Source organism: Equus przewalskii, chromosome 6, assembly GCF_037783145.1.
Source record: "Equus przewalskii isolate Varuska chromosome 6, EquPr2, whole genome shotgun sequence".
Lineage (NCBI taxonomy): Eukaryota > Metazoa > Chordata > Mammalia > Perissodactyla > Equidae > Equus > Equus przewalskii.
The window spans coordinates 34,098,476-34,114,287 of record NC_091836.1 but is presented as its reverse complement, the minus strand read 5'-3'; the positions used below and the strand labels follow the sequence as shown (position 1 = coordinate 34,114,287).

The following is a 15,812-nucleotide window of genomic DNA, read 5'->3' as shown; positions in this document are numbered from 1 at the left end:
ACTGAAGCCAACATCCTGCTGTTTCAGCCCATATAATCTTTTCCCTACCCTTTTTTGGAACACCCACTCAAGATCTCCTTGGATTGGTACTTCCCTAGCCTGCAGACTGTAAGTGGACGAAATAAAATTCAACTTTCCTTGAACGTCTGACTCAGTGTTTTCTTCCAGGTTTAACATATTTGGTGTCAGAAGTGGGATCTGTGACCCTCCTCTTCTCCTGTGGCCGCCTCAAACCAAAGCAAGGCACCTGCAAGAGCCTGTTGTGCTCAGCTGTGTTCTAGGCAGCTCTGAGAGATTTCTCAGGTAAAGAGTCCACGGTCTGAACCTCCTGCCTTGGTCAAGGTTTGAGACTGCTTCCTCCAGAAAAAAAGCCTTTTCATTTTCAGTCATAGGGAAGCTTACAAATTTTTAGGGCACTGAAAGGACGTCTTCAAAGGTGAGTGCCATAGGGAACCCCTACTCTAGTCTTCTCTGGCAGAAATATCTCTTTCAGGTACTCCAGTTGGATACATGTATAAGAAATATAGAAAAGTCAGCTGTAGATGGCTGGATCTTTTGACCAAGATAACTCAGGATGATTTAAAATTACAATGGCCATGGGGCAGGCCCTGTGGCACAGTGGTTAAGTTTGCACATTCTGCTTTGGCAGCCAGGGGTTCGCCGGTTCAAATCCCAGGTGCGGATATGGCACCGCTTGGCAAGCCATGCTGTGGTAGGTGTCCCACATGTAAAGTAGAGGAAGATGGGCACAGATTTAGCTCAGGGCCAGTCTTCCTCAGCAAAAAGAGGAGGACTGGCAGCAGATCTTAGCTCAGGGCTAATCTTCCCCCCAAAAATAAGTAAATAAAAAATAAAAAATAAAATAAATAAAATTATAATGGCCTCAATGGGGCTCTTTTGAAATCCCTAAATTGCTTTACTTGCGCACACAATTGGAGCAACGAAAATATAGAACTTCTCAAAAACAAACAGAAGCTTATTTTGGTTGGTATGGTGAAGCTTCCAAGTGGGATTATGAGGCTACTATTGCCTCCTTTAGAGAAAACAATTCCAAATTTAACAAGCGTTTAGTTAAATTAGAAAAAGATTCTAAAACTCACAAAAGTGAAACTAAACTGTCTCTAGAAGTTTCCCTCTCCTCTGAACCCTGAGCACGTGACTCTTCTGAGCCTTCTCTGCCTTCAATCCCTCTTCTTCTTTCTCCACTCTACCCTTCTCTTCCCTCTTCTTCTTCTACTCTGTCTGAGCTGCCTTTCTTTTCTGCCTCAGAAATTCTAAATCTTTCAGGTAATTCTAAAACTGCTTTAACAGTCTCTTTTAAAATCCAACCCACTGGAAATTATAACTGCCAGGATACTTATGCCCCTTGGACCAAATCTGAACTTTTGGCTCTGGTAAAGGACTTTCCAAATCCAAAAACTAATTCTCATGAATTTGAACACCATTTCAGCCTGATTATAAATGCTTAGCAGCCAGGCTTCTCCAACCTATACCAGCTTATACTTATGCTAGTTGGAAATGTGGTAGCGTGCAAATGGATGTTGGCAGTTTCTTGGAAAAGACCTTGAGACGATATTAAACTTGCAGGGGCCCAAGGATTTGATAAGGCTCAGAAACAAGCCACCTAACTGCTCAAGGTTCTACCCCAAATTTTTCCCCCTCAAGTAAAGTGGAAAGCCATCCAATGCTATGTATAGAAAAAGGACAAATCTGTCCTTGATTATTTCAATAGATTCGAAAAAAATTTCAAAAAAAATCAGGAATAAAAGAGCTAACTGATGAGACCCCAATATCTATTTAATTCCATTGCTATGGCAGGTCTCTCCGATGTGCTCAATACTCGGATTAAACAACATGATTTAAAGCTAAACAGCCTTGGGCCGGCCCAGTGGTGCAGCGGTTAAGTGCACACGTTCCACTTCTCAACGGCCCGGGGTTTGCTGGTTCGGATTCCGGGTGTGGACATGGCACCGCTTCGCAAAAGCCATGCTGTGGTAGGTGTCCCACGTATAAAATAGAGGAAGACGGGCATGGATGTTAGCTCAGGGCCAGTCTTCCTCAGCAAAAAGAGGAAGATTGGCAGTACTCAGCTCAGGGCTAATCTTCCTCAAAAAAAACCCAGCTAAACAGCCTAATGAATTAGCTTCACTAGTTAATCAATTATCTAAGACTTTAGAAAATGATAGAGGAAACAAGACAACCCGAGTCTTAGACTACCAAGAAAAGACTGCCAAACTTAGGACTTTACAACTAAAACAGTTTAAAAAGGGGGCCCCAAATCCTTCGGGACCCCAGAATTAAAAAGCTTGCTTCTTTTGCAAATGTACTGGACACTTTAAAAAGGACTGTCTAAAATATAAACGGTGGCTTGCACTCCATCCAGCCTGACAAGGCCCCTCAGCCGCCTCCTTCACAACAATAGGGCTGCTTTGGGGAATTACAGGGGACATTTCCCCTGTTAAAAGCAGACTAATTAGGGGAAATAGATACAAAAATTTGGGATGATTTAGTTCAAGCACTGGTTGATACTGAAGCCACCCTTCCTGTCCTCAACCCTGACACACTTTCCATGTCCTCTCCCCAGAATTCCGAATTTGTTCAAATGGTCGAGGTCAATAACAATCCTGTATCAGTACCTAAGTTTTTACCTATCCCCTTCCAATTAGGGCCTCTAGCAGGAAGCCACAGCTTCTTCCTTGTCTTGTCTGCTCTCATATAGCTCCTTGGGAGAGACTTTTTAGAAACCTATAAGGCTCATATCTCTTTCTCTCCAAAGGGAAAAATGATGCTTGAACTTTCCTCACCAGGAGATTATGCTACAGAAACAGTTCCCACTTAGATTTCCATCTATTCAGTAAGCCATGCTGACACTGTTCACCCAGTTACCCAAGAGATACCTGACAATTTATGGGCTCAGTCCAACACTGACATCGGACATAGTTATTCTGCTCCTCCTCTTAAGATTCAAATAAATCCTAATAAGCCCCTTCCTAACATTAAACACTACCCTTTAAACCCTGAAGCCCTTGCTGGCATACAGCCTATAATAGATGATACACAAAAGGGACGAATCACTCCCTGCACCAGTCCTTGTAACAACCCCATTTCACCAATCTGCAAACCCAATAATGGAGGATGGCAATTTGTTCAGGACCTTAGGGCCATTTATAACACAGTAATTCCCTGATACCCTGTGATTCCTGACCCTCATACTCTTTTGGCCCACGTTCCTCTCGATAGTCACATTTTACTGTTATTGACCTCTGTAGTGTCTTCTTTAGCACTGACCCTGACAGTCAATATCTTTTTGCCTTCACGTGGAAAGGGCAACAGTACCCCTGGACTGTCCTTCCTGGAGGATGTACTGAAAGCTCCACATATTCTTCCCAAATTTTTAAGGCTGATTTGGCTAGCATCTCTTTCCCTTGCGAATTTACTTTGCTCCAATATGTGATTTACTTTTCTGCTCCCCTTCTCAGGAAGCCTGCCTTACTGATATCCTTCATTTGCTCCATGATTTTGTCTCTTAACAGCTACAAGGTTTCTAGGGAAAAACTTCAATTTCATTTAACTTCAGTTAAACTTTTCAGGACACCTCCTAATTCCAGAAGGCCTCAATCTTGACTTCTGCAAAGCATATTAGCTTTCCCTCTTCCCAAAATAAAAAGACAACTCTCAGGAGTCCTCAGACACATGGGCTACTGTTGAACTTGCCTCCCTAATTTTTCTTCAATGTCTCAGCCACTTTATAATCTCCTTAAAAATTCCTCTCCCAACCCTATCCAATGGACCCCTGATGCTGAACAATCTTTTAAAGAAATCAAGACTCAATTAACTCTAGCCCTAACACTAGGACATCCTAATTATTATCTTCCCTTTCACCTGTTTACCCATGAACAGGCTGGAAATGGCTTTGGTGTTCTTATCCAGCCTCAAGGAGGACAAAAAAGACCTATTGATATTACAGCCAACAATTAGACCCTGTTGCTCAGGGACTTCCCCCTTGCCTCAAAGTGGTTGCTGCCATTTCAGTTCTCATTAAGGGTACAGAAAAAATTGTTATGGGATCCCCCTTTACCATTCATGCTCCTCATTCTGTTGAATCTCTCCTTAACTCACATAATTCTCAACATTTTTCTCCTAGCCATCTGACAAACTGAAATTCTTCTCCTCTCCTTGCCTCATTTAATTATTTCTCCCTGCAACCTACTTAACCCTGCTTCCCTACTCCCTCTCCACAACAAAAATCTCTCTCTTGACTGCATTACTTTGAGCAGCTTGTTACCTCAGTGAGATCTCCAAGCAACCACCATACCTGATGCTGATTATGAATGGTTCACTGATGGGTCCCACTTACAAGACCCTGCAGGGAATATTATGCAGGATATGCAGTTGTCTCCTTAGCAGAAATTATTGAATCTGTCCCACTAGCTGACGCCAGATCTGCTCAACAGACCTAACTGCATGCACTTACTAGAGCTCGCAATTTGGCCAAAGACAAAATGCAAATATTTACAAAGACAGCTGATATGCTTTTGGGGTGGCATGCAACTTTGGCATGCTTTGGAAACAGAGAGGTTTTCTTACCTCGGCTGGATAAACTGTTAAAAACAAAAATTATGTTTTGGCATTGCTTGATGCCATTCAGGTCCCTAGAGGTGTAGCAATCATGAAAACTCAAGGTCACACCTCAGGCCAAGATCAAGAGTCCTTGGGAAACAAAATGGCTGATATTGCTGCCAAGTCAGCTGCCTCCCAAAAGGTTGCTTCTATGCTCCCAACGCCCCTGTCTCTCTTTAGCCTCCAAATCTGGATTTGGATCAGACTTGCTTAAAGCACAAGCACTGTCTCTGGAGGAAGAAAGGAGGAAATGGGAAGGACGGGGATGTTACTTTGATTTTGACCAGCACCTTCGGAAGGGGCCCAATCAGCAGCTGGTTCTTCCACGGAGTCTTCAAAAGGAAATTTTAACCTTCATTCATGATCTGACCCATTGGAGCACTGATAAGATGATCCAATGGGCTAAACAATATACCTGGGGACCCTTACCTGCTGTTGTCCATCAGGTCTATCAGTTATATAAAATCTGTCCTCAGTATAATTCTGCTAAATCTGTACATGGAATACAGGGGCATTTTCCTCTTCCTGATGGTCCATTTGATGTATGGCAGATGGATTTTATTCAACTTCCCCCTTCTCAAGGTTATACTTATGTTTTAGTTCTTAGTGCATGTTTTCACATTGAGTTGAAGCCTTTCCATGCAGACAGGCCACTGCCACGGCAATAGCCAAAGTACTACTGGAACAAATTACTCCTACCTGGGGAGTTCCTCAAGAGCTTCATAGCAATCACAGTACCCATTTCACAGGACAAATTATTCAAAATATGTGTAAAATCTGGCCAATTTATCAGCATTTCAATTATGCATACCATCCTCAGTCCTCTGAACTCGTGGAGCACAAATAGTAGCATTAAAACTCAACCAGCAAAAATCTGCTCAGCTTTTACTTTGCCATGGCCTAAAGCCTTGCCCCTGGTATTGCTCAACGCCCATTCAACTCTAACAGGTAAAAATAAACTTTCTCCTTTCAAGATCTTCACTGGTTGACTAATGCATTCGGAGAAGGACTCTTATCAGCCAACCCTCTTAAAGGGGGATCTTGTGCACAATTATACAGAACTGTCAAATCTCTTACAGGCCAATTCTAACTTTATAAGATTTCTTTAACAGTGTGCTGCCAGGAGATGAAGGCCACCCACATGATTGAAAGTCTGGTAACTTCGTATCCTAGAAAAGATGTCAATTAAAGAACTCCCTCCAGCCTTAGTGGAAGGGACCCTATTAGGTACTTTTAACCAATCCATGCACAGCTAAGTTACAAGGCATTGATTCACAGATACAAGTTTCTCATCTAAAAAAGGCTCCAGATCCTACTTCTAAATGGACTGCTGAACCTGTCACCGAGAAGAGACTGAAACCAACCAAAACCAGAGCACCCTCTCGTGGCCAGGAAGCAGACGACATCCGAGGTAGACAGCTCACCCAAGATGCGGGACTAGGCATTTATACCCTTCCCAGACATGTTTTGCCTAGTTATATTCTTTTCTTTATATTATTGTGGCCTTACAAGGAAAAACAATGCTATAGTATGTTCTCGCAGGTTTTGGCTTCGGCTGGATATTTAACTGAACACTGGATATGCCACTTCATTCCCTCTGGGTCGTTTATCTGGGAGTAATGATCTGTTGGTTACTCCTGTTACTAATTTTTCCTCTATATCCAAGTATAAGGTTACCTTCAAATCCAAACCACCTAATTTCAGTTATCAAGTTCAGTTGGTTCCTTCCACTTTTTTCTTGACAAAGCCTCAATTTATTCCTCTTCCCATGCCCTCAGATAAACAAAATGACCCTGGCATCTACCCTTGTACCTTGTCAGTCATGGTACCATCTGGTGAGGATACTGTAAAAACTGTATCTTTTTCCCAGCCTATGTCCCTCCTATATTTAACATCTAAGAGATTCAACTGAACTGATAAAGATCGAGACACACCATGACGTACAAGGATAAGAAAGAAAAAACATAATCTCAAGGGTCACTCACACTTCTGTCTATTCATAAGTATACCAAAGGGAAACTCACTTTGCCTCTTTCTTATCCATGGTTTCAAAATCTAACCACCTTACTACTTGTAAATGCCTCTATAAAGTTTAAAGAAGGTACTGGAATTTTACCTGCTCCCTCTGGATATATCTATCTTTGTTTGTGGACACAGAGGACAGGCATGGGGTTTTCCCTGCCTAGATTCCCAGTGTACGGAAGGCACCTGTTTGCTTGGGTATTTAACCATACCATTCATAATTTTACAATCTGACCCTTATTTTGCTTCTAGCTCTTCGAAAAAATGGGTTCTGTCTATCGTAGATGATCTTCCTGATGACAATCTGCCGACTATGAAGAACAGGTACAGTCACTCTCAATGGTGTGATTTACCAGGAGGAGTTAACCCTAGGGAAGGGGCCAGGTTAGGAAGAATATTGGGATCCTGGCTGGGATCAGTACAGCCTGGAATGAATTTTTCGGGGAAGTGGGAGAATTCCCCCCACCGCTTTTCCTTAAGGTTCTTATGGCTGGTTAAATAATCAAAGAGGCAGGTTAGCAAGAGAAAATCAAACAAAATTTAACAGCATGTATACATGGGAAAAACCCAGAAGAAACTGAGTAACTCAGCCATCTGGCTAAGTCCGCCTGTTTAAGTATGCTCAGCTACAGACAAGGAGGACATTGGGGTTAAAGATCTGGGACTTCAAAGGGGAGGAAGACAATCTACATAGAGATGGAATGCAAATGTTAAACAGGTTTTGCTAGGCCCAAAAAATGGGTTTGTTGGTGTCCTTTTATCACACCTATTTTACATCCTACTATAGCTATCACATGATATGAGCTCCTTCCTGGAACAGGCCTTCTATGTTAAAGTCCTTTAGGCAGTTTTGGGGGGGAAGGTCGGATGTTCTTCCTGAGGCTTTTGAGCCTTTATTGTCTTCAGCTTGAAATAGTCTGCATAACATAGTGGCACATCTTGGGGCGGCCTGCCTGAATCCCATCAAATACATGATAAGAAACCTCTTCCAGACTATGAGAAGGATAGTTAGGTCTAAGCCCAACAAAAATCTTTAGATTCTCTGGCCCTGGTCACTGTGGATAATAGAATAGCTTTAGATTATTTGCTAGCTGCTCAAGGAGAAGCATGTATTGTGGCTAATACCTTCTGTTGTACTTGGATCAATACTTCTCCTCAGGTAGAACTAGAAACTTCTAAAATTTTAAAACTAGCCAAATCCTTAAAAGGTCAACCAGTTCCTGGATCCCTTAATTGGTTTCATTTCCCTTTTACCGACCTGTTCAGTTGGTTACCTGATGGTCTGGGTTCACTACTGTGCTCAGGTGTTCAGCTTGTCATAATAATAATAATTATATGCATGAGATTATGGATTATAATTAAAATAATAATGATGTGTGTCTCACACTGCTTACGCACCACACCTGCTCGAGTTACGCTAATGCAACCTGCTAGACTATGCCTAATGTTATATATACTGATGTATAATGAGATCCCTTCCTTCTTGAGAAAGTGCATAGAGGATTTGTCATAATTGTCTCTGATGCTTCTGACATAAGCAGAGAGGAAGTCCCATCATGAGGACTAGCGGCCATTCTGGCCTCAAAATGGGACAATTAATCTAATTAACCCCCTTAATCAATCATTTGCACTGCCTATAGACAGGTATCAATTGAAAGGGGTAAATATTAAATGCTATAAAAGAAACTGCACTTTCTCTTGCTAACTGAGGCCTAAATTCTTTTCTGTTGACCCCACGTCAGTTTCTCAGGAGAAATGGAAACTTGAGTAATGTATATGTAACCAGTAATCCTTAACTTGTGACATTATGTTTTGCAACTGACCTTTTACCAATGTTCCTATTATGCTGATTAAGATAAAGACAAAGACAGACTGACGCCAGTGGTCAGACCACCAGACCATGTCTGCAGACCCTATTCTTCGTCAGTGGTCATTTGGATTGAAGCCAACAACCTGCTGTTTCAGCCCATATAATCTTTTCCCTACCCTCCCTCTTTGGAACACCAACTCAAGACCTCCTTGATCACTGCTTCCCTACATCCCACAGACTGTAACTGGACGAAATAAACTTCAACTTCCCTTTAACCTCTGATTGTTAGTGTTTTCTTCCAGGTTAATTCATGTAAATAAAGAAATACTTACCAATTGTTTGTGTCCTGAGAAGGAAGCAAACAGAATGCGAAGAAAGAGAAAAGCAGAAGAGTGGAGACCTATTTTTGATAAGATGCTCAGAGCAGCCTTTTCTAAGGAGGTAAAATTTAAGTGGAAACCTGAAGGATGAAGAGAGATCAGCTTTGTGAAGAAAAAAGGGGAGAATATCCAAGTAGACGGAAAAAACATATGCAAAAGGCCTGAGGTAGGAAAGAGCCTTGCATACCTCAGGGTATACAAATGACAATGTAGAATGAAACATGACAGTATACCCTTAGGCCAACCTCATAGACCCAAACTAAAAACCACAAAAGAGCTACAGTTTAGTCCTTAAAACCTCAGCCCAAATCCTACTTTCTCCCTTTATGCCTCCTTTTCTTTCTGCTCTATTAAAAGGGCCAAGAGGAAATTTCTCTTTATCTCTTTCATATAGCCTAACAATGCTGGCTGCCTGAAGGCTGTTTTTAAAATAACATAAAACTACAAGATAGAAATTACCCAGACACTGGTAAAATTCTAATGGGAATAAACCAGACTTCAGTTAAGTCATGGAAAAATCTTAGTAGACCAGGGTATTGTAACATTTGCTTGAAAAACTACAGATCTTAACTCAATACACCAAAACTCAGGCAATATAACCCTAACAAGCTCCAGCATGAACTCTGAATAGTTTATTTCTTGGTGATCCTTCCTATGCTCTACGAGCTTACTGATGTAGAGAGCTAGTCCTTGTCATTGGGTGGAAGATCCTCCGGCCCCCATCCCCTCAGAAACCACTCATTTCTTCCTCTCTCACACCATAAAGACAATGGCCACCATTTATAAGAGAACATACATACCAAATATAGTTTTTCCAATAGGCAACAAGTGCTCCTGATAATACCCAAGGTTTCAGTGAGAGCCCTAAAGGAGCTAATCTTAGGTCAGGATAGGTTTTAAACACCATGAAACAAAACAAGAATCTGATTTTTGCTCAGCCTTACTGCTCCCAGCTCAGTAGGTGCCTATAATCCTGTTTAAATTTACTGTTCATTCTCTATGGTCTCCTCTACCTGTCTTCTTCTGGAAGCCTCTCTCTGGTGCTTGGGTGGCAGATGCTGAGGGCCATCCAGAAGCAAATCCTCTCGCCATCTTTCAGCTGTCCCAACAGATGGCTGCTGCCTGAAGTATAAGCTCTAAAAGATACAAAAGCACTCACCAAATTGTGTGAGCAGTGACATAACGGTAGTGAAAATTCTCTAGGCTGAAGTGACAGCCCTGAGGTAATCTAAATAGGTAAGAATAGTCTGAAACACTATGGCATAAAAGTAAACATTATACTTCTTGCCACTCTCATGGATCTTAACTGTATCCACAAAGCAGTCATAAGTTTTCACCTATAAAACAAGGATAATAACAGTATCATCTCCCAGGATTATTGTGAGAACTAAATGAGACAACAGATACACAGTTCTAGAACTATTTTGGCTATGGTAACTACGTAATGAATGTAAGTTGTTATTCATAATAATATTAATATTATTGATAGTATTAATAAGAGATAACACTATCATCATCATCATTATTGTTGTTAGTAGCATAGCTCTGGTAAGCCAGATCAAACTCTAATTTACTTTCTGTTGCTTATTCTTGACTATACTCTGTTCTATCTGCTCTCTGGGAATGCCTGGATCCTGAATTTTATCTAACACTTATTCATGGCACTCTGGAAATAATTCCTTTCTCATTTCTCATCTGTCATATTATGTGATGCTTGTCCATGGTTTCTGTGCTAAAAGACAACATAAGCATTGAACACGAATTGTCCAAGTTAGGATCATCGTGCCAGAGCAATAGTAAAAGCTTCAGTGAAGAAGCTGAAGTAGTTTCTATAGGTCAGAACGGTGTTACACATCACAGAACAAGAGGACATTATAGTTTTGCCCATTATTATTGATCTTAACACTAAACCGCTGAAGCAGTTACTATAGCGCCCTGTCAATCTTGAGCCAAAAACTAAGCAATTTACTCTCCGCTACTTAATCCTCACTACATCTTGCTCTACTTATTTTCTGGGAGAGGCTAGGTCTTAAATACTGGGGGAAACATACCGATGGCACTCCAGGAGAAATTCCTCTTTCAATCTCCCATTTCTCAAAAGATGAGGGTTGCTTGAGACACTTGTTCTAACGGGACAACAAAATACAAAATTAAATGACTAAGAAGAAATGATGGGATAGTGACAATCACACAGACTTCAGTGACAACCCCAGTCTGATACTATGGGAGGATAATACAACACAGTTGGGGCGGGGGTGTGTGTGCACACATGTGACTAATATGAAATTTCCAAACGTATACCAAAGTAGAAAAATAGTATAATAAATCCCAAGATGCTCATCACCCAGCTCCAACAATTAGTGAAATTTTGTTTTTTCATCTGTTTCTTCTCCCACTTTTCTCCTGGAGTATTTTAAAGCAAATCCCAGACTATTCTGGCACTTTTTAAATTTTTGCATGGGGTAACTCTCTATTCAACAATACATTTGAAAGAAGATAAGGCAACAAGGCATTCTTTTTTATAACATTACTAGCATTTTCCCAATGTTAAGTCAACAAGCCGACATCATTGCCACACGTACTCCTATTTGGTGTTCCCAATAACTCCATTCACAAACAAAGAGGTGGTGAAGTTTGGGAAGTTTTGAGGCAGCAAACAGCTTGTTTTGTCCTTCATCATAATTGGTTTGCAAACTGGATACCTGGTTTTGTTGTACTGCTTCAGCTGACCAAGAATAGAATCCTTCAGCATTTACAAGACTAAATGTATAAGGCCAAATATGCTCAAGGACCTGAGTTTAGGAAGAACAATTTACTGCTAACCAATCAACATTATTAAAAAACCTGCCTTGTTTAACCTAAACGACAGAGGTATGTTCTCTCATCTGGACTCTTTAGAACTGGCACATTTTGAAATAACTGAAGACGTTATACTCTTAGACTAACTCTAGAAGCCTTAATTCTATGTATCCTACATGCAAGCTAGCTTGACAAGCTCCAGCCCAAATCTTAAGTAATTTCATCTGTTACTCTTTTAGAAGGTAGACAGTCCTCCCACCGTGTTCCACTCTATCTGTTCTCTGGAAGAGGCTTGGTCCTGGATTTTATGTTTAACAAACTGATGATACTCCTGAGGCAATTCATCTCCATCTTCTCTCATAAAAGATGATGGTTGCTCGAGAAACATGTTCTAAAGGAACAACAAAAACAGAAAACAAATTGTCTAACGAGGGCAACACGCTAATCATAATATTGTAAGCTTCAGTAAGAACTCTAAGGATGTTATGCTTTTAGCCCAATTGTTGAGAATGTATGAACTCCAGTTACTTTATTTCCTATCTCTTTTTATTCTGCTCTACCTGATCTCTGATGCAGGCCTGGTCCTGGAGTTTGGGAGGCAGATACTGATAACCTGCTAGAGAAAAGTCTTCTCTCCCTTTCTCATTTGTGGTATCAGAATATGGCTCCTTGAAGTGTACTTTCTAAAAGAGAAAAACACACAAACTGTAAATTGTCCAGTGAGAGTAATATCATACCCATAATATTCTAAGCTTTATTGAGAGCCTTAGGGTAATTTTTTGAACTCAGGATAATGTGAAATATTATGGAATAAAGCAGAAAACCATTCTGAAGTCAATTCTGAAGTCTAGCTGAGAGCAGTGTTTGCAAGCTGCAACCTAAACCCTAAACAATTCAGTTCCTACCGGTCTCTCTTTTTTCTGTTCTACCTTGCCCCTGCTGGAGGCCTGATCTTCATGCCTGTGTAGATCCTGATGGACATCCAGAGGAAACGCCTCTCTCTCTCTCCCACCTATCAAAATTGATGCTGGCTCCTTCAAATTTGCTTTCTAAAAAAGAACAAACACAAATATCAATTGTTCAGTTAAGAAAGACAGGTTAACAGATAATACTTTCGGCCATAGTGAGAATTTTAGAATTAACTGAGGTCAGAGTATAACCGGACATCTTATGGAATAAAATAAATCATTATACTCTATTCCATGTAAGCCCACCCATAACCCTAAGTAATCTACTTCCTGCTGATCCCTTTCTTCTTCCTTTCAGTCTAACTGATCCCTGGTGGAGGGTAGGCCTTGGAACCTGGATAAAAGATACTGTTAGACACTCGTGGGCCACTCCTTTCTCCATCTGTCAGCTGTCAAAGCAGATGATGGCTGCCAGAAATAATTTTCCTAATGAAGAAGATACAAAAAAAGTAAATTTTCCAGATAGGGGTAACCTGCTACTGATAATACTTTAACACTTACAGAGAATCCTGAAGTTTTGAGAAATCAATCAGGAGAACTATTTTTTCCAACTATGAGCGTTCAAATCAGCTATAATATAGGCCTTGCAAAACCCACTCCAAACCTTAAGTAGCTTATTCCTTCTTATTATATCTCCCTTCCATTCTATTTTACCTGATCTCTGGGTAGAAAATCCGGGTCTTCGGGTGGAAAATCCTGGTCCTGACATTTGGACAGAATATTCTGGTCTTTGGAGAGAACATGTTGGTCTTTGGGTCGAAAAGCTTGGTCCTGATATGTGGGTAGAATATTCTGGTCTTTGGGGAGAAAAGCCTGATTTAGGGGTTGAAAATCCTGGATTTTCAATGCAATTCTCTCATCTTCTGGTTCAGTACTCTGGGCTTCCAGCATAATACCCTGAGTTTCTGTCTTAACATCCTGGGCTTTAGGCTGAATGGCCTGGGCTTTGGGCTCAATGGCTTGGCCTTCCAACTCAATAGCCTGGGTATCTGGCTCAATACTCTGGGCTTCCAGCTCAACACTCTGGATTCCTGTCAAATCACCCTGGGTTTCCAGCAGATCACCTTGGGCTTCTGGAAGATAATCGTGGGTTTCTGGCAGAATATCCTGAAGGCCCTGAAGAGCTAACCGTTCTAGTTCTTTCTCTTCCATCACAGCAAATAATGGATTTTTGAAGTGTACTTTCTAAAAGTGAACATAAACATTAAATATAGAATGCCAGGTAGTAACAACGCTCTAGATTTTCCATGAGATTCCTAAAATAATCTTAAAAGGATATGGCAGTCAAACAAATTAATAGAAAGAAATGTGAAATTATAGTCTTGGATCAACTTAACAGAACCTGAATTTACAATCCCAAACCAGTACGATAGTACTGGCACCCCTAGTCCAAATCATAATTAGTTTAATTTCTCTTATACTCTCTCTTCTTACTCTGCTTTACCTGAACTCTGCTGAAAGGTTTGTCCTTGTCTTCACAAAGGAGATCCTGCCAGCCCTCCCAAAACAAATTCTCTCTCCCTTTCTTGTCTACCGTAATAGATGAAGACTCCTCAGACTCAGGTTCCTAAAGAACACACAAACAAAAATGAAACACCAAAAAAAACCCAAATGTATCTATTACAGGCAGAAACAATGTGACTGCAATAAAATCCTAGGTTTCAGCACACTACTAACATAATTTTAGAAGTTCAGCATAGTCAAATATTATAAAAACAGGACACTACAAAAGAAGTGCAAGACTACACTAAAAACTATAAAACATTGTTGAAAGACATTAAAGAAGATCTAAATAAATGGAAAGACATTCCCTGTTCATGGACCTCAGAAGACAATACTGTTAAGACAGCAATAAACCCTCATATTTATAGTCAATTGATTTTCAACAAGGGTGCCAAGACACTTCAATGGAGAAAGAATAGTTTTTTCAATAAATAGTACTGGGACAAGTGGATATCCACATGCAAAAGAACTACGTTAGAACACTTCCTCACACTATATATAAAAACTAACTCAAAATGGACTATAGACGTAAACTGAAGAGCTAAAATTATAAAATTCTTAGAACATCACAAAGAAGAAATCTTCATGACCTTATATTAAGCAATAGTTTGTTAGATACTACACCAAAAGTATGAGCAATGAAAGAAAAAATAGATAAATTGGACTATATACCAAAATTAAAAATTTTGTGCTGCAAATGATAGCATTAAGAAAGTGAGGGGCTGGCCCCGTGGCCAAGTGGTTAAGTTTGCGCCCTCCGCTGTGGCAGCCCAGGGTTTCACCAGTTCAGATCCTGGGCGTGGCACGGCTCCACTCGTCAGGCCATGATGAGGCGGTGTCCCACATGCCACAACCAGAAGGACATGCAACTAAGATATACAACTATGTACCGGGGGGGATTTGGGAAGATAAAGCAGGAAAAAAAAAAAAAAGCTTAGCAACAGTTGTTAGCTCAGGTGCCAATCTTTAAAAAAAAAGAAAAGAAGAAAGTAAGAGAAATGACAATGTATATAATGAGAGAAAATATTTGCAAATCCTGTATCTGATAAGGGACTTGCATCCAGAATATATAAAGAACTCTTACAACTCAATAAGAAAAAAATAAATAACCCAATTAAAAAATGGGCACCACATTTGAATAGGCATTTTCTCCACAAGAGATATATGAATGGACAATAAGAACATGAAAAAATATTCAAGATCATTAATCATCAGGAAAACACAAATCTAAAAGTACAATGAGATATCACTTCACATCTAGTAGTATAGCTACAACCAAAAAGATGGACAATAACAAGTATTGGAGAGGATGGGAAGAAACTGAAACTCTCACATATTGCTGATGGAAAAGAGTTTGGTAGTTCCTTAAAATATTAAACATAGAGTTACCATATGATTCAGAAATTCCACTACCAGAGAAATCAACGTCCACACAAAAACATGACACAATTGCTCATAGCACAATTATTCATAAAAGCCAAGAAGTGGAAACAACCCAAATGTCCATCAACTGATGAATGGCTATACCAAAAATAATATAGCCATACAATGGAATATTATTCAGTAGTAAAAAGGAATGAAGAACTGACACATGCTACAATGTGGATGAACTTTGAAAATATTATGCAAAGTGAAAGAAGCCAGTCACAAAAGACTACATATTATATGATTCCATTTACATGAAATGTCCACAATAAGCAAATCTATAGA

General features: G+C 40.2%; 1 protein-coding gene and 1 long non-coding RNA gene across 8 annotated transcripts in view; one reads left to right on the top strand and one right to left on the bottom strand.

The window, feature by feature from the left end:
* The window catches only part of CCDC15 (coiled-coil domain containing 15), a 76,575-nt gene that overhangs the window by 34,141 nt on the left and 26,622 nt on the right, over positions 1 to 15,812 (bottom strand). For 6 of the 7 annotated variants that reach the window (XM_008535996.2, XM_070623365.1, XM_070623362.1 and 3 more), the window contains 7 exons: positions 14,044 to 14,166; positions 13,254 to 13,784; positions 12,561 to 12,680; positions 12,192 to 12,314; positions 11,891 to 12,022; positions 10,884 to 10,958; positions 9,846 to 9,968 (listed from right to left, as the gene is read on the bottom strand). In XM_008535996.2, the coding sequence (XP_008534218.2) occupies positions 9,846 to 9,968; positions 10,884 to 10,958; positions 11,891 to 12,022; positions 12,192 to 12,314; positions 12,561 to 12,680; positions 13,254 to 13,784; positions 14,044 to 14,166 (1,227 nt within the window). The remainder of the gene's footprint in view (positions 1 to 9,845; positions 9,969 to 10,883; positions 10,959 to 11,890; positions 12,023 to 12,191; positions 12,315 to 12,560; positions 12,681 to 13,253; positions 13,785 to 14,043; positions 14,167 to 15,812) is intronic. The other variant, XM_070623367.1, reaches the window with a different exon arrangement.
* Positions 1,854 to 8,727, top strand: LOC139083875 (uncharacterized). Its single transcript, XR_011540932.1, has 4 exons — positions 1,854 to 1,994; positions 5,899 to 6,031; positions 6,895 to 6,966; positions 8,498 to 8,727. It is a non-coding gene; the product is annotated as an uncharacterized lncRNA (long non-coding RNA).